Genomic DNA, 25,225 nt, shown 5'->3' with positions numbered 1-25,225 from the left:
AGCAAAACCACTGTTAGTCAGAGTTCTTCTGGTGCAGCTCCGGCTCGCTACTGAATGCTCTCAGGCTTTTTTATTTGACTGAATTTTTGGAATTTTTGGACCACGAGTGGAACTTAGTTTTTCACCACAACACCCAGACAAGCGGAACTTCTTCTTCTTCGTGCTTGGCGGTTGACATGACAACGAATGTGTTGTGTAGTGTAAATGAAAAAAGAAGCTAACAGGCAAGCTAATTCAGAGGAACAAACTTTACTCTTTCTTATTCAGGTACCAGTCACAGTCACTCTCTTCTTCATGGGGTACATCGAGTGACACTGCCACCCACTGGCATAATATATATTGCAGGCACACGTATATACCACAAAAAGTTTCCGGCATTACGTCACCAACTCAAATTTCTTCTGATTTTAATTTGTAGTAATGAGTAACGAAGATGGTTAGGAGAAATGTATTGGAGTAAAAGTACACATTTTACTTAGGAAATATAGTGGAGTAAAAGTGAAAGTTGTCAGAAATAAAAATAACAAAGTAAAGGACAGATATGTGAAATTTCTACTTAAGTAGAAATGTAAAGAAGTATTTGTACTTCGTTACATTACAACACTGGGTAAGGTCAGCTCAGGTGCTGTTGGATGGGCGCTGCTGACTACTTCCAACACTGTGGTTTTCTCAACCCCAGAGCGTGGCGGATTCTCTTCCAGAGTGAAGTCTTCTTTGGTTTCTCAGGGAGAACACTGGAGAGAGACTTCTCCTCAGTGACATCATCCTTATTCTCTCCATTGAGCTCCCGACTGGAAACTTCAGCTTCATGACAGTGGCAGACCACATTGTAAGAAGCTTTGAGCTTCATCAGCTCTTCTTGGAGAACCTTCTTCTCCTGGAGCTCAGTGTTGAACTTCTCCTGGTTGGTAGTCTGATTTTGACAGACCTCATGATAAGAATCTCTGAGCTTCATCAGCTCTTCTTGGAGAACGTTCTTTTCCTGCTTCTCCTCCTGGAGCTCAGTGTCGAACTTCTCCTGGTTGGTAGTCTGATTCAGACAGACCTCATGATAAGAAGCTCTGAGCTTCATCAGCTCTTCTTGAAGAGCATTATTCTCATCCTGAAGCAGATCGCTGGTTTGAGTCTCCTTGTCCATGGAGTCAATCTTTTGGCTGTGAGCTTGCCTTTCCTCCATCTCTGTCACCACAAGCTCAACCCTGCTCAAATCCCTTTTCAAAAGGGCCACCTTCTCCTTCAGAGCCACATTGTCCTCTTCCAGAGCCTTCACCTTGTTGCTTTGTACAGCCAGTTTGCCATTGTGGGCTTTAGAGTGAGCTGTCATTTTCTCCTTCTCCCTAATCAGAAGCTCATCGTTCTGTTTGAGCTTCTCTTCCAGAGCCTTCACCTTGTTGCTCTGTACAGCAAGTTCAGCCAGTTTACCATTGTGGGCTTTAGAGTGAGCTGTCATTTTCTCCTTCTCCCTAATCAGAAGCTCATCCTTCTGTTTGAGCTTCTCTTCCAGAGCCTTCACCTTGTTGCTCTGTACAGCCAGTTCAGCCAGTTTACCATTGTGGGCTTTAGAGTGAGCTGTCACTTTCTCCTTCTCCCTCATCAGAAGCTCATCGTTCTGTTTGAGCTTCTCTTCCAGAGCCTTCACCTTGTTGCTCTGTACAGCCAGTTCAGCCAGTTTGCCATTGTGGGCTTTAGAGTGAGCTGTCATTTTCTCCTTCTCCCTCATCAGAAGCTCATCGTTCTCTTTGAGCTTGTCTTCCAGAGCCTTCACCTTGTTGCTCTGTACAGCCAGTTCAGCCAGGACACCAATGTGGGCTTTAGAGCGAGCTGTCATTTTCTCCTGCTCCCTTATCAGAAGCTCATCATTCAGTTTGAGCTTCTCTTTCAGAGCCTTAATCTCAGACTGCATTGTTCCACATGTCTGAAAAATGGAAACATGGAATTCATTATTAAAAGACCTGAACCTGAACATACATTTCTAAAAAAAAAAAAATTCTTACCAGGATGTCCATTTTGGTAAAGGGGATTTGTAGTTATGAGAGCAGTGTCTTCTTGATGAATTTTTACTGAACAAATCAGCGGTTGTCTCCGTAGGCAGGATTGTTGTCTTCACTAATGAGGACTGTGGTCTTCTCAGTTGACGGTCTGTTATTTTCACAAGCTAATAACTTGAAGCAAGGGAACTTGTTATTTATGTTTGCTTGTTCAGAGGACCAAAGAAATATCCTTTAATGTCTAGAGTTTTTGGTTCTTTGATTGGATTTGATAAGGATATGCAGGCCAGCAATCCCTTTGATGGTTGGCCCCTCATCAATCATCAAAGAAGATTTTTAAGAAGCAACTGTTTCCATGGCAATTTTTATAACTCCACAACATGGCGGCCCCTGGGGGTTTATCAGGTTGACTTCTATATGATGCACATCACTGCGGAGCATACACAAATCCTGAGCTAGGCGGCTACTATACACATGTTGCACTGATAGCTACAGTGATCCCTGTCTGAGACTGAGGTTAGTCTCTTGACCAAATGAAGAAAATCAATCAAGGATTTCAGATCCATTAGATAATGTGTGATATGCTTGAGGGAATAAATGAAATATGCTATGAAGTGTTAAATTAAGTATGTAGATATGTACATAAGCATCAACAAAATATAAGTCTATGTGTCAGTAAGTACATAGTGTGAAATCTTAACAGCACAAGCATTATAAAATAAATGTAGTAGGATGAAAATAAAATAATGAAAATGGAAAACACTGTAGAGCAGCTGTAGTCAACTACTTTACCATCACCGGAAAGTGGGTACATTTTTGCAAACTAATTTTTGCATTGTGTGTCACTGAGAGCATGGGGAATTGTGCATTTCTGCAGCATGTTTGGATTCGTGTTTGTAAAAAATGTGTGTGTGTGTCAGGAAAGTGTGGACCTTGATGCTGGCTGGTTTCTAAAACTGATGCGAAATAATTGAGAGGATGTATATTTACATGTTGATCTATGTGATTTTAGTGTGTGAGAGCTATTGATGCACAACACAGGCACTGACATTCTGTGATTAAGCATTGTATTGTTGTGTGTTGTTCATGTGTTCAATGTGATTTGACACTGCAAATAAAGGTTTCATATTTTAATTTCATTCATAGATTCATGGCTATTGAGCAGTGCTTTGTGAGTGTTGGTCGAATACTGTCACTGGCATAAAATATTAATGAAAATGCATATTATTAATATTTGTATGTGTGTATATTAAATCAATACAATTGTTAATGCATCTGCAGATGTGTTTGACTGTTTCCATTTAACTTAATTTACTATGTTCCACTTAATACTGGGCTAAAAGGATTTTTTTATGTAATATTTATGTCTTTGTTATGCACATTAGTCATCCAATCATTACTGATTTGATGATATAGAGCTCAATCTGAATGCAGACAATTATTTCTTCAATGCAAAATATATTTTAAAAATCTTGCCTCCATTTGTTTACATATGATAATGAACAAAAATAATAACCAACAGATTTGACACATCTCACACAATTCATTGACCCTCAACATGCCTTCATCAGCCGTGAGTGTGGCACATTATGTCATTCTTTGTCGTATATGGTCATCAATAATTTAATAATAATTTATCTCAGACTCCCTCTCCGGAATCGAACCCTGTAGGCACAAAAAGTACCATTGAAAGTTGGCAGACATTCGAATGAGACGTCGCCACCACGAGGGCCAGCGATCAGTTCGAGGTCATCTAGTGTCACCAAAGCAGCCGGGGCACAACGAGTCTGATAAATGCACCTGTTGGGGAAGCGGAGAGCGGGCGAGGAGTGGAGTTCGGTTGGGGGGGTGGAATTTTGCGGGAGTTATTTTATATGCTGCAAGACTCAGCTCAAGTTATTGTGACATGGCCTAATGCTGCTCTCTTGCACGCTGAGACATCGGTGATTGCAATTGACCATGCACGTGCCAGTTGGAATGGCAGTAAGCCAGTTTTCAGACTATATTGTTGAGGGAAGGCTTCTAAGTCAGGCAAATTTATATTGCCAAATTACAATTTGTAATAATGTGTTATCTTTGCTTTTGTAGTGTTGATGCAGCAAAAGAGGATGGGTCACTTGGAAGGCTCGTAAATGACAACCATATGAATCCCAATGCCAAGATGAAGTACTTGACAGTGATAGGGAAGCCCCATCTGTGTTTGTTTGCAAAACGTGACATAAGTCCAGGAGAAGAGATCACCTATAATTATGGTGAATCAGACTGGCCGTGGAAATGCAAGGTGGTCAAAATGATTCTTTGTATAACTGATAGTTCTCATAAAGGACATGCTCTTACCATACAAAAATTCACATACATAAACATATAGTCCATCTTTATACTGCATTAAATACAGTAATTCAAATTCATTTAGATTTAGTGAAATACATCTACACTGCCACATGCACACATGAAAGATATTGACTATATTAGAACATTTATTTTTACTTGATTTCATCAGTCTGATATCTGTCATTAATATCTCCAGACAACTAAAGAAACACCTATGGAGGGGCAACAGGATGAGGTATCATCCATATCGGAGCCCTCTACAGGTACTCAAAAGGCATCAACAAGTCGGCGGCAAAAAACCGGCATCTACGACTGCATCAACTGGTCTTGTAAAAAGCTTTAATCACTTAAGTTAGATTTTCATGCATTATAAACAGGTGAGGGAGGGGATCCCGGAGCTCCATGTCAGCTTTCCCCTCTCTGTCTGCAGTGGATGGGCCAGCAAGGATATATTCTGTATATATTTGACAGCACTTGCACATCAAACACATTGGCCACGAGAACTAAATCTACTTTCCCTACATGTATCTATCAACGGCCTCTGCCAGGACTGGTTGGGGTGAGTGGAGAAAAAAAATATATATAGGGGAACAAAAGGAAATAAAGGGGGGGTGGAGTCACAGTCTCTGGTCATGGGCTTGAATCCAGCCCGGGAATCACCACCTGGATGTTGGCATGGTCTTCCAAGGGCGCGTTGGTCCCTCCGGGCACTCCTACCTCCCTCATGGTCCAACATGTGCAGTAGTAGTAGTGAACATGGCTCCAAAGGTGAGAGGTCCTCAGGTGAGAGTGCTGGTGGTTGCATGACCCTCCACGTTAGCCCTGCGACAAACCGGTGACCTCACTAGGTCCATCCCTCATCAGGACCCGAGCCAGGATGGGTTCCGGAGAGCCGCACAGCATGGACCAAGGAGGGGAGGAGAAGACCCAAGGAATTAGAGACATGTAATAAGATACGATAAAATAAACAAGGCAGAGAGAGAAGAGGGAAGGTGCTGGTTTCTGGTGCCTGATGGGTGATCCCCCAGCCGTCTAGGCCTATAGCAGCATAACTATGGATGACTATGGCTCATGACGTATCCACGCTTGTAAAGTCATTTTGAAAGAATTACTGGTAGTGCTGGAAGTGTGTAAATCTCAGAATCACTTTCTAGTTAACTTTGAGCCTTTTACCACGATAACAATATACCTCTTCATGGCCCAACAACTCACACCTCGGGCAGGGTGGGGCTAAAAGCCCAGCTGGCCCCTAATGCAAACAACAGACCCAATACAAAAGTGATTTAGACTTGAAGGGAACAGTCTTGATTCTATGAGCTTCTAAAATATACCGTGTAAACAGAATGCTATGCTTGTGTTTCCTATTGATGAACAGTTCTGACTTGCAGTGCCTGCTCTCAATTTCAAGTCAATGTCATTGCCACAAATTTTTCAAAACATGAAAAGGCCCACTTTACTATCTTATTATTACAAAAGTGATATTTCAAGAAAAAAGTTTCAAATGGTTTTCATTGTCTGTTACACAAATAAACCAATTCCAGAAGTACATGTTGACATTACATCTGCTCAACTTTCGAAATACAAAAAATTGGCTAACAATAGTCTATTGCCGGGAATCGAACACAGGCCTTCTGCGCTAAACGTCCCTTACACGTTCTCATTCATTCTCTATGGTAGTGCTAAATCACTATGGACATAATGCCCCTCCCGGCGACTGAACATTATGGCGCTGTTTCAGCTTCATCTCTGTCTCTCTTCCTCGACTTTTCCTTCAACTTCCGTGACTGAAGAACAACAAACTACAGCAGATGTTGCTCTACAACTACTTTACACATGTGAGGTGCTTTATTCAGCAAAGGTAAGAGACTGTTTGACTAAAGACCAGATAAATGACGGGCAAATGTATGTGTCACAGTGTCTCTTTGTTTTTTATATTAAATTAGATCCATCTCTGTGATTTTCTGTTACTGTATTTGTACATGATTTTTGATGATATATAGGATATATTTCTTGGCTTAGACTAATAAACTCTAAAAAAGAAAAAAAGATTATATCTATCCATGTGAATGTGTACAAATAAAGTCTATTGTTGTCTTGTTGTCTTAAGGCCTCAGCCCCCTCCACTGTCCCCAGCAAAGTGAAAGGACAGTCAAAAGTTTTATTTAACAATTTCTACACTGTGACCCATATGTGTTTTTCAGCATGTAAATAGAATACAAAGTAAATAGAGGAAGTAAACAGTAGTATACTGGTTGTAACTGAACCATTGATCTTTTCAGGAATCTACATGCTGAGATCTCCTCTGCCCCTCATATACGTGAACAACCACACAGTAAGATGTATCATACGGTTAATCTTGAGTATTATTGGGCCCCAAACCACTCCTCCTTCAAGATGACCCTCATCCTGCTCATCATGAACAACCTGCTGCCCATCACCAGGGGGACGCCTCTCATCAGTGAGTGTCCGACCCCTGTGATGCTGGAAAGGGAACATTTCTTGGTAGAAAGTAGTTCCACTGAAAAGTGTGTCAATTATTTGGTCAACGGGACAGTGTGACTTTAAAAGAAATTATTAATTTGTTTAATTTATTGTGAACAACAGGTTCCTCGAGTTTTATTGTAAACATCATTTCCAACACAAGATCATAGCTAAGATACATGATGTTATTGAAAAGTTGACTGAACTGTCGTATGTTGTGTCCTGCAGACGTTTTCTTCTGCATCAGTCTCATCCTGATGGTGGCCAGTCTGTTGGAGACGGTGCACATCACTAACATCCAGTTCAGGGCCAGTCAGTACAGTGCCGTGCCTCACTGGCTCAGCGTCCTCGTCCTACAGTATCTCGCTGTTCTTGTGTTCATCCCTCCTATGAAGAGGAGCAACACAGTCACAGTCTTCTTTAACCCAGTACTAGAGGTATATTGATATTATCTATACAATTTATATATCTATATCTATATATTATTTATATAAATTATGCTGAACAAGTCATGAAAACTTTAATCAGACAGTTGGAAGAAGTGGTTCTGACCAAGCAACATTCAGTGGAAGTAGAGCAAAACTGTTGTCCTCTTTCAGATGATATTTCTTCTATTCGTCTTTTACAAAGTACCCTGAGCAAATAGATAATAATGTATGAGATGGAGAACATCTTTTCCTCCTCTACAATCCCTCTTTTCTAGATCCTGTGCAAACTTGATGAATGGAAGGGGAGGAACCCATTTAATGTGGATGCAGGTGTGGATTCAGTTTTTTAATTTTTTTTCACTTTAACAGGAAATTCTCGACATTTTATGTAAAAAATATGTTCCTCTCCATCAGGGAATCGACCCCTGTCTCCCGCGCAGCAGCCATGGATTGTTTAGCTAAACGTCCCTAAACACATTCCCATTCGTTGTCTATGGTAGTGCTAAACTACTATAGACGTAATGCCCCTCCCGTAATGTCACTGAAAATTTTGGCGCTGTTTCAGCTTCATCTCCAGTTCTCAGGAGTCAGGGTCGAGGTGAAGTCTGAACAAATGAGTCTTGAGTCTTTTGCGGAAGATGGAATGCGATTCTGCTGTCCTGACATTGGTCGGGAGTTTGTTCCACCACTGATGTGCTAAAACAGAGAAGGGTCGCAACTTCGCTGAGCGGGCTTTGTTTGCTCTCAGTGATGGGGGTACCAGTCGGCCAGCTGATGTAGATGAGCAAAGTGCTCTCGCTGGGGCATGTGGTGTGACTAGTGTTTGGAGGTAGACAGGTGCAGTTGCATTGACGGCCTTGAAGGCCAGGACCATCATCTTGAATCGGATGCTGGCCCCAACAGGAAGCCAGTGGAGGTCACGGAGGAGGGGGGTCACATGGGACAATTTGGGAAGATTGTAAACGAGGCGCGCTGCAGCGTTCTGGATACGCTGCAATGGTTTAGCTGCAGAGGCTGGGAGTCCAGCCAAGAGGGAGTTCAATTCAATTCAATTTTATTTATATAGCGCCAATTCATGATTTACATTATCTCAAGGCACTTTACATTTAAAGGTCAAGAACTTAAAACAATATTAACATAGAGAAACCCAACAGTTCCCACAATGAGCAAGCACAGGCGACTGTGGAGAGGAAAAACTCCCTCATTAACAGGGAGAAACCTCTGGCAGAACCAGGCTCAATGTGGGCGGTCATCTGCCTCGACCGGTTGGGGTGAGGAAAGAAAAGTAAGGGGGAGGAAAGGAGAGATGGGTGGAAAGTGGGGGAGAGAAGAGAGAGATGAGGTGGAGAGAGAGAGACCGGGAACAATTTGGCACCATCAGTATCAAGGCTGAATATAACAATAACAATGTAGTGATCTACAACAGGATTAGATATATGAATGAATTACTGAGTTATTGTAATAAATGATGACAATGGTGATGGTAGTCGTTGTTGTCCTGCAGTCCCGGTGCCGGAGTTATCTGAAACGAGATAGAGAGAAGAGCCAGAGGGACTATGGGAGGACAAAGTGACACTTTGACATGATGACATGTTAAAACTAATAAATAAATAAATAAACAGGTGTGGGGGGGCAGAGAGACAGAGGGAAGTGAAGAAGTGCATAATGGGAGTTCCCCCAGCAGTCTAAACCTATAGCAGCACAACTAAGGGATGGTTCAGGACTCACCTGATCCAGCCCTTACTATAGGCTTTGTCAAAGAGGAAGGTTTTTAGTTTTACTTTAAATGCTGGGACAGTGTCTGCCTCCCGAACCCAGAGTGGGAGCTGGTTCCATAGGAGAGGAGCCTGATAGCTAAATGTTCTACCTCCTGCTCTACTCTTACAGACTCTTGGAACCACTAGAGACCCTGTGTTTTGGGAACGAAGTGAGCTACTTGGATAATAAGGTGTTATCAGCTCTTTGATATATGAGGGGGCGTGATTGTTGAGGGCTTTAAAAGTGAGGAACAGGATCTTGAATTCTATTCTAAATTTTACCGGGAGCCAATGTAAGGAAGCTAAGACAGGAGTGATATGATCTCTCCTTCTAGTGGCTGTCAGCACTCGTGCTGCAGCATTTTGGACCAACTGGAGACTTTTAACAGTCTTCATGGAGCATCCTGCTAATAGAGAGTTGCAGTAATCTAATCTAGAGGTTACAAACGCGTGGACTAGTTTTTCAGCATCCTGCTTAGACAGGATGTTTCTAATTTTGTTAATATTGCGCAGATGGAAGAAAGCCGTCCTAGACACTAGTTTAATATGGGGGTCAAATGACATGTCTTGGTCGAACAACACTCCAAGGTTCCTCACAGTGGAGCTGGAAGCCAGACTGACCCCATCCAAAGTGACTATCTGGTCAAACAGTGTTTCTTTGAGATGTTTAGGGCCAATTACAACTGAGTTTAAAAGTAGAACATTTTGGGTCATCCAGGCCTTGATATCTTTGAGACATTCCTGAAGTTGAACTAGGTGATTAGATTCATCATGCTTCATGGAAATATACAATTGGGTGTCGTCTGCATAGCAGTGGAATTGTATGTGGTGCTGTCTGATAATGTTGCCTATCATTAGGCAACATTTGTAGAGGGCAGACCTGCAGGATCGGGCCACAGCAGTGATGTTGGGGGGCGCAGGACAGTCCATCGTCTAGGATTACGCCCAGGTTCCTTGCCGTCGACGAAGATGGTACCGTGACATCCTCGACAGTGACTTACAGGTCCATATGAGGGCAGTATTTCCCCGCGATGAAGAGCAGTTCAGTTGTCTAAGGTTGAGTTTGAGGTGATGCGTAGCTGTCCAAGCGGAGATGTCTGCCAGACATTCCGAGATGCACGTCACAACGTGGGTGCTGGAGGAGGATGTGGGAAGAGAGAGGAACAGTTGGGTGTCGTCAGCATAACAGTGGTAAGAGAATCCATGCGATGTGATTGCAGAGCCTAGCGATCGAGTGTATAGTGAAAACAGAAGTGGTCCTAATACTGAGCTTTGAGGGACACCAGTTTCCAGAAGGCAGGGATTGGACAAGGAGCCATTCCATGTGACCTGAAAGGTGCGATTTGTCAGGTATGATGTGAACCAGGTCAGAGCAGAGTCAGCAATGCCAAGTTCAGCCAGAGTGGAGAGGAGGATTTGGTAGTTGACTGAGTCAAACGCAGAGGATAAGTCAAGGAGAATGAGGACTGACGAGTCGGACGAGGCTCTGGCGGCACCGAGAAACTCAGTCACTGTGAGGAGGGCCGTCTCAGTGGAGTGACCAGTCCTGTAGCCTGACTGATTAGGGTAAAGGAAGTCATTTTCTGAAAGATAGGAGGACAGTTGGTCTTAGACTGCATGTTCCAGTGTTATAGAGAGGAATGAAAGAAGAGATACAGGTCTGTAGTTTCAGATGTCAGCTGAGTCTAGGGTGGGTTTCTTTAGGAGTGGCTTTACCATGGCTGTCTTGAAAGGAGCTGGAATAATGCCTGAAGTGAGGGAGGAGTTGATCGGAGTGGTGAGGAATGGCAGGATGTCATGAGAGATGTCTTGGAGAAGGGAGGAGGGAATCGGGTCAAGGGAACAGGTGGTGGCACGGTTAGACGTCACTAGCGTGAGAACATCTTCAGAGGAGAGAGGGCTGAAGCAGGTAAGGCCATCAGAGGTGAGGTTTGGGGGAGGTGCTTTCTGGATGGGCATAGGAGTAAATGAGGAGCTGATGTCTTTTACTTTCTTGGTAAAGTAAGTTGGAAAGTCATCAGCAGTGAGGGAGGAAGGAGGGTGAGGAGAAGGAGGGGTGAGGAGAGAAGAGAATAAGCAGAATAGTTTCCTGGGGTTGGAGGCAGAGGAGTTGATCTTTGACAGGTAGAAGGCAGATTTAGCTGCTGATACTGTTGAGGTGAAGTCAGAGAGGATGTGGTGCTAATGGGCAAGGTCAACAGGATGATGTGATTTTCTCCATTTTCTCTCTGCTGCTCGTAGCACCGATCTATTGGTTCGCAGAGATTCAGACAGCCAGGGAAGGGGGGGTGATCGTGCCGGTAGGTAGGTGAGAGGATATAGAGCATCTAAAGAGGACAAGAGGGAGGATAGCAGAGTGGAGGAGGCTTCCTCAGTGGACATTAGTGAAAATTGGTCTGTAGATGGTAGTGAGGAAAGAACAGTAGAGGAGAGAGCAGAGGGAGAGAGGGATTTCAGATTGCAGCGGGTGATGACTGTGTGAGGCCTGGGGGCGAGGGAGGTGGTGAATTTTAAGGGGAGAGAGAAAGTGACAGCGTGGTGGTCAGACACAGTGAGTGGGGTAACAGAGGGTGGCGAGGTACTTCAGGATCTTGTGAAGACAAGATCGAGTTGGTTCCCAGCCCGGTGGGTCGGTGGAGAGGGGTAGAGGGTGAGGTCAAATGTGGAGAAGAAGTCAATGAATTCAGAGGAGCGCAGCTTCTCTGGGGGATGTTGAAATCACCCAGGACAACGAGCGGTGTGCCATCGTCAGGGGAGCAGCTCAGGCAGTGTTTTCTGGAGTGATCCAGGTCTCGGTAAGGGCCAGGAAGTGAAGAGTCTGCAGGGAAGCATAGTAACATAATTGACAGATATGTATGTCACATTGTCTTAGGGAAAGTCTTTGCATTTTATATATAATAACATCGATATGTGTGCTTTTCTGTTCCTACTGCATATACAGTATAAAGTAGCGTGAGCTTAACTTAGCAACACCACAACAAAACTTTACTGTAAGGTTATAAAGTTAATGTTATTTCCGTGGGACATGAATTCAATTCAATTCAATTTTATTTATATAGCGCCAATTCATAATTTACATTATCTCAAGGCACTTTACATTTAAAGGTCAAGGCCTTAAAACAATATTAACGTAGAGAAACCCAACAGTTCCCACAATGAGCAAGCACAGGCGACTGTGGAGAGGAAACACTCCCTCATTAACAGGGAGAAACCTCTGGCAGAACCAGGCTCAATGTGGGCGGTCATCTGCCTCGACCGGTTGGGGTGAGGAAAGAAAAGGAAGGGGGAGGAAAGGAGAGATGGGTGGAAAGCGGGGGAGAGAATAGAGAGATGAGGTGGAGAGAGAGAGACCGGGAACAATTGGGCACCATCAGTATCAGGGCTGATTATAACAATAACAATGTAGTGATCTACAACAGGATTATATATATTAATCAATTACTGAGTTATTGTAATTAATGATAACAATGGTGATGGTAGTCGTTTTTGTCCTGCAGCCAGAGTTATCTGAAACGAGAGAGAGAGAAGAGCCAGAGGGACTATGGGAGGACAAAGTGACACTTTGACATGATGACATGATGACATGTTAAAATAAATAAATAAATAAACTGGTGTGGGGGGGCAGAGAGACAGAGGGAAGTGATGAAGTGCTCAGTGCATGATGGGAGTTCCCCCAGCAGTCTGCTGTGGTGCTGTCTAATAATGTTGCCTAAGGGGAGCATATATAAGGTGAAGAGTATTGGTCCAAGGACAGAACATTGTGGAACTCCATGATTAACTTGAATGTGCATGGAGGAGTCATTGTTAACGTTAACAAATTGGAATCTATCTGATAAATATGATTTAAACCGGTGTAGTGCTGTTCCTTTAATTCCTATATGTTGTTCTAATCTCTGTAGCAGAATCTTATGATCTATTGTGTCAAATGCTGCACTAAGGTCCAACAAGACGAGGACAGAGACAAGTCCATCATCTGATGCCATAAGAAGGTCATTAGTGACTTTCAATAGTGCTGTTTCTGTTCTGTGATAGGTTCTAAATCCTGACTGAAATTTTTCCAATAAACCGTTACTATCTAAGTATCTAAGTAACCACACAGCTGGTTAGCAACGGCTTTTTCTAGGATTTTGGAAATGAAGGGCAGGTTGGATATGGGTCTAGAGTTAGCTAAAACCTCTGGATCAAGCGTAGGCTTTTTAAGCAGAGGTTTAATAACGGCTACCTTAAAAGCCTGTGGTACGTAGCAGGTTAGCAAAGACATATTAATCTGATTTAAAATGGAACGGTCAATTAGGGGGAGGACTTCTTTAAAAAGTCTAGTTGGAACAGCTGACAAGTAGTTGGTTTAGATGATGAAACTAACGAGGTCAGTTCAGGAAGATCAATAGAGTAAAATTTGTTTAGACATAAATCTGGTGCTATGGTTTCAGGACCAGACAATGTATCAGTGTTATTCACTGAGAGGAGGTGGTGGATTTTATCCCTGATGGTTGTAATTTTATTAGTGAAGAAGCTCATGAAGTCATTGCTTCTCAGATCTAGAGGAATAGATGGGTCAGTAGAGGTGTGACTTTCTGTCAGCCTGGCTACAGTGCTGAAGAGGAACCTGGGGTTGTTCCTATTTTCATCTATTAGTAATGAATATTAAGAGGTTCGGGCATTTCTTAGTGCTTTTTTGTAATTTATAAGGCTATTCTTCCAGGCTAGGTGGAAGTCTTGGCGAGTGGTGGAACGCCACTTCCTTTCTGGCTTCCGCGATGTCCGTTTTAGAACGTGCGTTTGGGAATTATACCATGGAGCTAATCTCCTCTGACTTACTTTCTTCTTTTTTAATGGGGCGACAGCTTCAAGTGCTGTTTTTAGTGAGGCTGCAGTACTATTTACAAAGTTATCAACTAGTGTGGGAGTAAGGTTTTGATAATCTTCTTGTATTGTACTGACACATGGCTGAGAGGGAAGGGAAGAGGGGAGCAGTTCTTTAAATTTGTGAACAGTTTTGTCGGATAGACATCGACTATAATAGAATTTCCGTCCAGAATTGACGTAATTAACAATTCTGAATTCAAATGTAAGTAAAAAATGGTCAGACAGAAGAGGGTTCTGTTGGAATAGTTATATTTTCTATGTCAATGCCATATGTCAGGACAAGATCAAGAGTGTGATTCAGGCAGTGGGTCGGTTGATTCACATGTTGAGTGAAACCAATCGAGTCTATTATTGATTTAAATGCTGAACTAAGGCTGTCATTGGCAACATCTACATGAATATTGAAATCACCTGCTATAATGATCTGATCTGTTTTAAGAACTGTTTTAAGATAATTGCATTTATCACTGCAGAAATCTTTTGTGATTTACCTCTAAACCTCTGATTAAATTATTATTATTATTGGGATCAGATGTTTTTTCCCTTCCCATAACCCCTTTTGGTCCAAAGTTCCAAAACTTTCAATACCAATTGTTTTTGTTCTCCTTTGCCTAATAGAACATGGAGATCAGAATTTGATACCTTTCCAGTGAATCAATCTAAGCTACTGAGACAACACAGTGATTGAACACACAAGAAAGTGTTACTTACAGAGGTGAGGGAAGAGTTAAGAATCTTCCATTGATATGCATATATCAAATCCTCTAGTTACATCTACACCTTGTGATGTTAAAATTAGCATATTACTCAATGAACACATCAAATCTCTACCAATAAAATCTATCAGCCAGCGTGGTGACAACAAAAATTAATGTTTAAAATTTCCTTAACCTCATTTTAACAAAACAATGGTACAGTGTATCTCTCTATATACTGTCCCCAGCTCCACCGCTACTCAATCGCACTATGTGTATTGGTTCTCAGGACAATCCCTGATCTAATGTCCAATTTTGCCACATTTGAAACAAGCGTCAGTTCTTCCACGTCCCCTTCCTCTCCGTCCATGACCTTTCTTGTGCCCGCAGACTTGGTTTTGATATGCTGCCAGCTGTCCTTTTTCTTTTTCTTGCTGTTCAAGAGTTTTTCTGCATGATCAGCATGACCCTATGCTGGATTCACCATTCTCCACTCCTGTGCAGAGACGGATCTTGCCACTTTCGAATACTGAGTCCCCATCTCAGTCATCAGCAGTCTCTGCTGTTCAGTGCTGGTTCCAGTTGCACTGCATACCACTCCCCCACTTAACACTTGTGGGAGAGATCAAATGGTAGGTTCTTTCATACTGGTGAATGTCCATGGTCTGGAGATCAGCTGAGTGTTTCCATCTCCTGCAGCCACCTCCACCATCAGTTCTTGCAAGGTTGCATTCAAATCATAAATTGCCTCCTTCCTGGTTCGCCGTGGAGTATGTGAGTGGTGCATGATGGAGGCCTATCCACCTCCTCTGCTGCAACAAGGTCGAGGTCTGGATGGAGGTTAGGGACACTGCACCGCTGCTGGCTGTAGTTGTCCTCTCGGTGGAGCTGAGTCCAGATCAGGGTCTAGTCGGACACACTGAGACTTGGAGATTAGTTCAATCCCTACCTTCTGTAAACTGTCCCTGATATTCACTTCAGTTAACCAAAATTCACACGCTCCAGTACAAATATCCCTACATTTCTTTTTCCCTTATAATTTGTCCTCACTAACTCGTTCCTCTCTAACTCTACGCTTACCATCACTTATTAACATATACTGAACATTAAGAAAAGAAAGTGGATTAGCATTATCCTCATCTTTCTTTCCTTTACCAATGTTTAAACCCATTTCTCTAATAGGTTGTCTCAGCAGTTTTAACATAACTCTTATTTATCAATTTAAACTCCCCATTTGTTCAACAAAATACAAAATTTGGAGGACCAAAGTTATGCTGATATGGGAAAAGACATTTAGAAATTCCCTAATTTATTTTAATCCGTTCTTTTTAATTTACTTTTGTTAAAAATTTGTTGTTAGGATTTTAATTTTAGGATTTAAGTCTTTCTTAATAACCTCAAAAAGCCAATTAGACCCATAATATACTTACGTTTACTTAAATGTACTTACCTTTACTTACCTTTGGGGGTTGAGAACTTCTCTTAAAGCAGATTCATCGCAGTGTCGAGATGATCCTGGCTCAGGTCTCAGTCCCATCTCCAGTGCAAAACTCTATTTACTATATTATATCATAGTTTGTTAAATCATGAACTCGACGTCAGAACCCAATATAACAAGTTTATTAAAATCAACAAACACTCCGTATATTCCTATTATTATATCTTGTATATATCAATACTCCTTAACTCTGTGACCTCCTCTCGGATCACCAACCTGCTTATTCTAATACCATACTCATTAGTTCCCAATTAACTATGTGACCTTCTCTAAGATCACCAACAGGCTTATTCTATATTAACTCTGTGGTCTCCAAGACCACCCGTGATCTCCAAGATCACCTGAAGCTTCCTTGATTCTACATCGGTTCCAAACCTTGCCATGCCGACACGTCTGTCACTCACCCTGTGAGAGAACCGTTTCCCTTCTGAATTTGTCGTCCCAGAAAGACAGTGTCTTTGTGCTAAGTGGTCCACTGGATCACAGCAGTGAGAGCACTCTTTGGTTTTCAGGCATCAGGCCCTCACGTCTCTACCTTCTTTTCTCAGGGAGGTTGAGGTCAGAGTCCCAGACTCCCTGCGCAGTTTTACCTTTCAGCCCTGAGATCCAGAGTGTCTTCTCACAAGAGTGATCCTGCCGACAACACCAAAATTGTGGTGGCAATTTCTGTGAAACAAGCACAAAGTCAAACACTTCTTTCTGAAAGTTTAATTCAGCATCTGCAGATGGACTCATCAGTACACATCATCTGAATGACATGCACAAATGAGCAAAGAACATAGGAGAATCAGTGTTCAGTGTGAGATCCCAATCAGAGATACCAAGAGATACCATAAAGTTGTGGTTTCTCAAGGCCATAAAACTCAAGTCTCTTAAGCCACCATCATAATCCTTACGGTTACCCTTTTAGATTAACAATTTGGTCAACTCTTTGGTCAGTCATTCACATACATACATCATGCAATTAAACATACACAAATGTAAAAATTTCCATTACAGGAGCAATGTAAGCCATGCTTTGGCATAAGGTCATATATCGTCTGGGGCTTAGTGCATCGCACTGTGATCATGTTGGTGGCAGACCCAGGTGGCAATACTACCAGGCTGTGGGGTTCCTGTCAGGGTGACATGAAACAAACAAACGATTTGTGGAAAAGGAGTATATAAACTTTTCTTTTTTTTTTTGAGAAAAAAAAAGTTTAAGAGAGGATGTGCTCAGTACTTACATGTCTGCAGGATAGCTTAAACATCATCCTATGGTCTGCAACGGTCAGCTCTTTTCTTAGGGTCCGACTGCACGCTTTCACCAATGCTACTGTCTTAATGACATTTTCGTAGAAGCTAACTCCTGGCTGAATCTCAGTGTATGTGACAATATATTGGTTGACAATTTCAGTCAATGGTTGTTTATCTGTCAACAATAACTCAAAAGCTCCAGAGCCCAATAGATTAAACCTTGGGTCTGCCCATAGCTTCTTCATTGTAGAGAACAGTTTGGCTATATAACTCCAAACACCAGCGCTGGATAGGTAAGCGCAAATAACTCTCAAATGCTGGGTCTCATTTTCTGTACAGTTCCACCTGCTCATGTACCACCAAGACCTGATGTGGGTTAATTGATGTGAGGCTGGGGCACACGGCACCATCGGACAACCACTGTCATGTACTCCATCATTTTAAAGCTTGTCGAGCAGACAGAGATCTGTTTCTGAGGAGAAACCAAGCACAGAATGATCTCTTCTGCTTTTATGCACTGATGAGGACCTTAAAATGTCCGTACAGATCTGAATCATCCCACTTCAAAAATGTATCCAAACACCCCTTGTTTGTCTCACCAAGGTTTCTCATTTTTTTAAACGAAAGGTGGTTGGATAAATTACAAAATATCTGGTTGGATATACAACATGTGATTGGATAAATGAGAAACCTGGTCGGAGCAACAATGTCCGGTTGGATAAACGAGAGGTGGTCAGATAAATGACAAAATATCTGGTTGGATATACAACATGTGATTGGATAAATGAGAAACCTGACCGGAGCAACGACGTCCGGTCGAATAAACGAGAGGTGGTCGGATAAATGAAAAAACATCTGGTTGGATATTGTGGTGGCAATTTCTGTGTCTCTTAAGCCACCATCATAAACCTTAAGGTTACCCTTTTTAGATTAACAATTTGGTCAACCATTGTCCGCTCATGCAATTAAATGTAATTTCCATTACAGGTTAAAACAAATAGGAGAATGTAACAAACTTCAGGAGCTTGAAGTACCATTGTAATCTTTTTTTTTTTATTTTAACTGAATTTTGGATAAGAAGATTGTCCTCAACTAGATGCATTGGATAATCCATAGTAGAAAACAGGAGAGCTGACAGAGAGCTTTTTCTTGCAGCATTCAATTCCATTGCCATCTTCTCCTGAGCCCCCTGTGCCTCAACAGCAACGGCAGCTGCCATCTCTTCCAGAGCCTCCTGTGTCTGGACAGCAGCGACAGTGTCAGCTGCCATCTCTTCCAGAGCCTCCTGTGTCTGGACAGCAGCGACAATGTCAGCTGCCATCTCTTCCAGAGCCTCCTGTGTCTGGACAGGGAGAAGGAACTCTGTCTCCTGAAGCCCCGTAAATCACCTTTCCTTTGCTACATGAACACAATCAGACACATTAGAAGACAGATACAAACGGAGGCTCAGAGGTAGGTGTGTGTGTGTGTGTGTTTGCATTAATGTGTGTGATACTTACAATAATCCAACAGGAGCCAGCCTCACCTCCAGGTGTTTGGTCAGCTTCACTGCTGGCACATTGTTGAACTGGAGACAAGAACAGACACAAAATAAGAGATAAGACAACCTGCATCCTCTGTGTCATCTGTCCCCTTGGTGTCAGAGAGTTAAAACCACAACCTGTTAGTTATAATAGTTTTCAGGATTGTATCAGTGCCTCATCCATAAGCAAGTCATACACTATACCGAGCCTTTATAATCAGTATCAAAGTCCCCGTCTCTTCTCTGCCCACTTAAATACTTCTTATTCATCCAGTAATGAAATGTAACAGAATACTTTATATTAACAAAAGTAAAAGTAAAGTCACATTATTAAAACCTACTCTACTATAAGAAAAATAGGTCATTAAAATATTTGCATAAATACATTTGGTCAGAAGTATAAATGCATGTATATCTGCATATATATATATATATATATATAGTATTTTTATAAATGCGATTTTAATTTTATTTTGTAGATCATTTGTTTTATTATATTTCTAATATCTATTTGGTATGTATCATAATGCATATCAACAATGAACTGGTGTCTTTCTTGTTTTGCACAAGTTAAATCTGGATATATAGATGTGTCATGATGTCAAGAATTATAGTTAGAGAACAGTTTTAGAAGTGTGGTCATAGACACAGCTGGATGAGGTTTGTGTGACACAGAGTCTCAAACCTACAAAGCAAAGACACATACTCTCTTTTCAACGTTGGGCTCAACGACTGCACAGTCAGGAGTTTCGAGCTCAGCAACAGCGTTTAGTGTCTGTTCCGTCTTCGAAAGCTAGCTCTCACATTTTCTCTTTCTGTGGAAAAACAGAAAAAACACAGAAAGCATGAATTACCAATGTTTAAAACTGTGAGGAAAGAAAAGAACATGAAAGCATCTCAATCAAAGAAATATAAATTCATGACAGAAAAGGTGACTGTGAACTAGTCAGGCAGACTTACTGTGAGTGGCGGTTGTTCACGGGAAAAGGAAGTCTGTCTCCTGGAGCCCCGTAAACCCCCTTTCCTTTGCTACATAAACACAATCAGACACATAGAAACAGTAGCTCAGAGGTGTGTTTGTGTGTGTTTGCATTAATGTGTGTGATACTTACAATAATCCAACAGGAGCCAGCCTCACCTCCAGGTGTTTGGTCAGCTTCCCTGATGGCACATTGTTGAACTGGAGACAAGAACAGACACAAAATAAGAGATAAGACAACCTGCATCCTCTGTGTCATCTGTCCCCTTGGTGTCAGAGAGTTAAAACCACCACCACACACATTTATACCTAACCCAGCCTTGTATAATCTCTGTCCTGATCTTAATATTGTCCTCCTGAACATGATGAACCAAAGATGAATAATATCTGTAACCTGTAGTTGCTCTGTGGTGTTTCCCAGAACTCTAAAGCACAGCACTATCACTGACACCACTGATTCTTTAATCAACCACAGAAGAAATCAATCATGCACAGTTTTTACAATTTAATGAAAGAAGAATTTCTTCGTGCCAAACAGGAGGTTTCTACCAATGTAAACGTTTCTATACTCGGTCAGGTTCACTACTCTGAGTACTCATGAATTACCCCATCCTCCATTAATAAGTATCTTTCTTGATACAGGTATTGATAAAGTTCCTCTGAATCGCTCTCTAACCTATAGTTAGTACCTTACCTGTGTCTGGATGTGAGGCCCTGCCTGGCTGAACACAGGGCCTGACTGCAGGACACTTGCTGGTGGTTTATGGCAGCAGCCAGTTCACCATTGGGTTTCAGGAGGATGCTGCTCCAAGCTGAGAGGTGATGCTATTGGGGGGGGTCCTCATCAGAACCAGTCCAGTTGAACAAGTCATGCCATTCCTGAGCAGAGACATCTTGAGGAAGTGGATGGTTATTTGTGCCCTCTGACAATTTGTTGACCACTGCCCAGACCATGTCCAACAACTCTTTGTCGTCCATTTCCTCCAAAGTAAGGTCACTTTCTGCCCTCAGGTCCATACAATTCTGGTGTGTAGCCGTCCATTTCATTGTTGTTCTTCTGTGACATTGATGAAAAACTGGGTTTGAGACACTGCAACAAGCTTACATGCTGATAAATACAAATGAATGATCCAATATTATCATGTATTATGAAATAAAACTAAACAAGTGTAACCCTTCTGAGAGGAAAAGAGAATAGTACTGAAAAATAGTAACTAGGTTCAATAACCAGTGAAATCAGAAGTTCTAAGATCGACTATGGAGCCCAGGATTGATCAAACGATGACGCAGGAGTATACGCTTCCCTATTTATTACAGGATGGGAAGGATGAATAAAAACATCAATCACACAAATTATCACAACTCTTACCCGGGTAAGTATAGAAAATAAAAAATAAAATAAAGTTTTGCAGCTGCGTTTTTTCTAAAGTTCAGTTCACCTGTTTTCAGTCACTGTTCAGTCAACACCGTGAAGGTGGAAAATCAGTCCCACCGCACTGTTGCGTGGATGGTGTGTGTGTGTATGTGAAGTGTAAAAGGATTCAGGTTCCACGGCGTAGTATCTCTAAGTATCCTCCGGGGTCTGGCTCGCCATCAAACTTTGACTGGCTCCAACATCCAGGTAGGTCAAACTCTCAATGGGTCCATCAAAAAACCTGACCTACGATAAGTTGGATCAGAGCATTCATCTTAATTTTCTCAAATCTCAAAAAATGAATTATAGAACATTAATCATGTTAAATCTACATAAACTCTTTATCAATAGAGAATAGGCCTGGGCCGATAATCAATAAATCAATTAATCGCACGATAAATTAAAATGAACTCGATAATTTTTCCCGCCTCGATTTATTGCCATGTGCATGCGCGTTTGTTTTCCTCTTCTCTCGCCTCCAAGCAGGCTGGATGACAAGAGGGTTCACTCTGAGCTCGGTCTCAGCACCTGGGGGCGTTTGTTCCATAGCGGAATGAACAGAGTGAACCCTCTTGTCAGTCATCCAGTCTCTTTGTCTCTGTGGGGGGAGGCAGGGCCGCTAGCATTGGCTCCACACCAAGCAGCAACATCCCGGGCTGAGCGCTGAGGCAAAAAACTGCAGTTCACTGGGTGGCCACTTGAGGCTGGCTCCAAGAGGGAGTCAATGGGAATTGACTCCCATGTTAAAACGCCAGACTTTAGAGCAGAATTAAACCTGTTTACAGCCTGGTTCAAAATACGGTTTTAGACTCAATCAGTAAGTTCTTCCTTCATGACAACTATGTATTATCTGTTTAGATAATACAGAGGTTTGAAATTGTGAATAATTATCACTTGATTGACATGTGACGTCACCGTTAGCTCGTCACTCTGGCTGTTAGCCTGTGGTCTGCTCGGCTTCACCTGAGCTAACAGGCTAATCCCTGTCACCGAACGCGACCGGGTCTGGGGAGGAGTTTTCACTCACATGTGAATATTATCGTTTGTTGTTCGGCTGATTGTCCTGACGGAGAAGTGTCTGTGGTGTGTAAAGTACTGCCTTTTATTTACGTGTCAGTAGTGATGAGCAGGTATCATTGTCTCTGTACCTGGCTGGTTAGCTTAGCTCCGCTAACCTCCAGGCAACATACCAGCAGTAATGGCAATGCTAACGGGAGCGGCATGACATGAAGCGGTTCACACAGCGGAGAGAGGAGCGTTAGAGTTTATGGTGATAAATCTTTTAAACTGAAGGCGACTGTGTGTTTAGTGAATGAGCTCCACCAAGTTAGATATTTAACGTTATGTAAAGTTGTTCAGCTCCCCAACCTATTTGGCTTGACTATGTTACTGTGGGTAACTTCAGTAATAATGTTTTATTAGATTATTGGTTCAGAAATAACGTTAGTGCAGCTGCTGCAGTGTGAAACTTGTTGAGCTGGACTTTATTTATGAATGAACAGTTTACCTACCAGGTATAGACCTGTTTTCATAACTTACTAACAATTAAAGCAAATGATTGCACATGATGCATTACATTATAAATGCAATACTTTTAATGTGAAAGAACTCCATACTGCACATTCATTGTAGTACATTGTTTAATCCCAAACCATATTCAAATACATAGTTGAATATCCACAGAATATAAGGACAAAGACTTTGTTTGAAAGTAACACTTATCTCGGCAATAATGCCATACTTTATGTTTCCTGTCATTTTATTAGGGACGGACGAACCTGAGGGACACAGCTGTGCTGACCGTGTTCTGTCTCTTATGACAAAAAAGAAAAGACTTTTTATCTAAAGTTTATCAAATCAGAAAGTAAAAGATGAACATTGTTGTGATAACAGTGTTCATTTTACCAACCATAATGGATACAGAAATTGACTCAATATTATCATGTTGACCAGCCTGAAGCTGCCGATCTCCACCTTGTTGCTGCTGCCACAGTGGATTCAGAGGACATCAGGTGTTGCAGTGCTTCATGTAATGAAATGAAAAAAGTCACGTTAAAGGATGTTTTATGCTGAAATCATTGTCATATCTGTAGATATTAAGGAACAGAGGAGAAACACGATTATTTACAGATACTGTACAATACAATAGCCTACAATAATTTTTACACATGTAATATGAGCTGTGTTAAGCAGCCAAGACTGGTACTTATAGTTTATTCTGTGTTCAGCAGGTGGAAGCACCACAGATTTCAGCCAAACTGATGTACTAAAAAAAATAAACATTGTACAAAAAAATTTCTTTCTACCACATCTGTAATAACCAAATGAGCAAGGTGAGCCCATCAACACGGACGAGCCAGTGGTGGCAACAAAAAAAAGCATCACAACAAAGTTGCATGCCCACCTAAAGCACAACCACCCAACCCAGTGTTCCCAGCTGGGGAAAAAAAAGTGCACCTCAAGATGCAGAGCCTTCGTCCCGAAAGTCAACACTCACTGAGGCGTTTGGTCGACAAAGCAAATATAAATGGAGCAAAAATGGTGTGCGCTCAAAGAAACTGTAGTTCGCTGCATCGCAAAAGAAATGCTGCCCTTTAGTACAGTTGAAAAGCCAGCATTGAGAGAGATGCTGCAAACGTTTGACAGACAGACAAAACGAATTGCCTGCAAGAAAATACATGTCACAAACGGCCTAAATGTTCAATATTTATTGAAGTGCAATTTTGTTAATCGAGACTTGATAAGCCATTTTATTTATTGTCTTGGTTGTGTGTGGTTTTATATTTGAGTGCTGTTTTTGCTAACAGAGACTGAGAGTCCATTTTATTCTTTGTTTGTTTTATTTATTTAGGATATTTCAACGTTCCTGAAATTACAATTACGATGGTAAAAAATTACTGAAAAATAAAAGTTTATTGTATTTGAAAGGGTGTGCATTATTATGATATATTATCATGTTGGCAATAATATCGTTTATCGGCAATAATTCGTGGGACAATATATCGTCCAGCAAAATTTGTTATCGTCCCAGGCCTAATAGAGAATAACAATTTTACTCAATTACTGTTGCAACATGCTATCACAATGTTCAGTAATAAAATAAGCAACACTCGAAATATCACATTATGTTATTGAAATAATCTTCCTCACTCCAAATCAACAGTATCAAAATATCCTGTGCTCTTTACATCGTAATTAGCACATAAAACAATATCAATCATCTAGAAAGAAAAATATGTAATGTGCACAGCTAATAAAATATGGCTGGATGAGCTTAGAATGCATAAATAAGGTGCTAAACACACACATAATACAGCTCTATGTGCAACAAAGGAGCAAACAAATGTCTCACAATGCACCTTTAAAATGTCGGATCAGGGCTTCAGCATTAATGTGTGGTGTGTCGTAGTGTGTCTCTCTCGCGCCAATCAGCACCGGAGCTAGTGCTCTGATGTTAGCTCCTATGCTAACGGTTTAACTCGTTGCATTAGCTATTAGCCTTTAGCACATCAAGACGGCCGCTCACCGATGCGTTTCTCTTCCCGAGAGGTTCCTCCGACTGTGCTCACACAGGTCATGGTCGTCCCGGGAGATTTCTTCGGCAGCTTTTCCGAGTCTGATCCACTTTTCTTGTTTTATCTTCCTATGGTGAGTGTCTGTTTAATGCGCCTTGCTCTCTCTCTTCCCAGCAACTTCAGAGGAAGTGAACCTGCTCCGATCAGCTCAATGGGCGGGGCTTCTTTTCTGATTGGGTGACAGACCGTCTTTTATTATGGTTCTATCTCTCCTTTTAGATAAACATCTGTTTTTTATTATTAACCAAAACGTAGTATTAATTAATTGATTTGTCCACCATGAATTTCACTTTTCTTCATTCAATCAACTAATTTATTGTTTTTAATACAGATTTTTAACCTGGGTTACACAAGAATCTAATACTTTTATTTAGAAGCTGTTTTGTTGTGATATTTTTTCACTGTGATTTTGAGCTAAATGGAGATATGGACACTTCCTATGCTTCTATATACTA

The 25,225-nt window shown here is 41.7% G+C and overlaps 1 protein-coding gene and 1 long non-coding RNA gene across 2 annotated transcripts; both read right to left on the bottom strand.

Moving 5' to 3' along the window:
• Window positions 1-233: 233 nt before the first annotated feature.
• LOC138413836 (golgin subfamily A member 6-like protein 25) lies at window positions 234-2,527 on the bottom strand. Its single transcript, XM_069539978.1, has 2 exons — window positions 1,995-2,527; window positions 234-1,915 (listed from the first exon to the last, which is right to left on the bottom strand). The coding sequence occupies exons 1-2, from the start codon at window positions 2,004-2,006 to the stop codon at window positions 647-649; spliced, it is 1,281 nt and encodes a 426-aa protein (XP_069396079.1). The 5' UTR covers window positions 2,007-2,527; the 3' UTR covers window positions 234-646.
• Window positions 2,528-18,535: 16,008 nt separating this feature from the next.
• Window positions 18,536-20,954, bottom strand: LOC138404887 (uncharacterized). The gene is made up of 5 exons (XR_011238634.1): window positions 20,476-20,954; window positions 19,763-19,982; window positions 19,509-19,617; window positions 18,780-18,847; window positions 18,536-18,678 (listed from the first exon to the last, which is right to left on the bottom strand). It is a non-coding gene; the product is annotated as an uncharacterized lncRNA (long non-coding RNA).
• Window positions 20,955-25,225: the final 4,271 nt, after the last annotated feature.

Source organism: Paralichthys olivaceus, chromosome 15 (assembly GCF_024713975.1).
Source record: "Paralichthys olivaceus isolate ysfri-2021 chromosome 15, ASM2471397v2, whole genome shotgun sequence".
NCBI classification, from domain to species: Eukaryota; Metazoa; Chordata; class Actinopteri; order Pleuronectiformes; family Paralichthyidae; genus Paralichthys; species Paralichthys olivaceus.
Note: the sequence above shows the minus strand (reverse complement) of the source record. Positions and strands in the feature narration are given on the sequence as shown.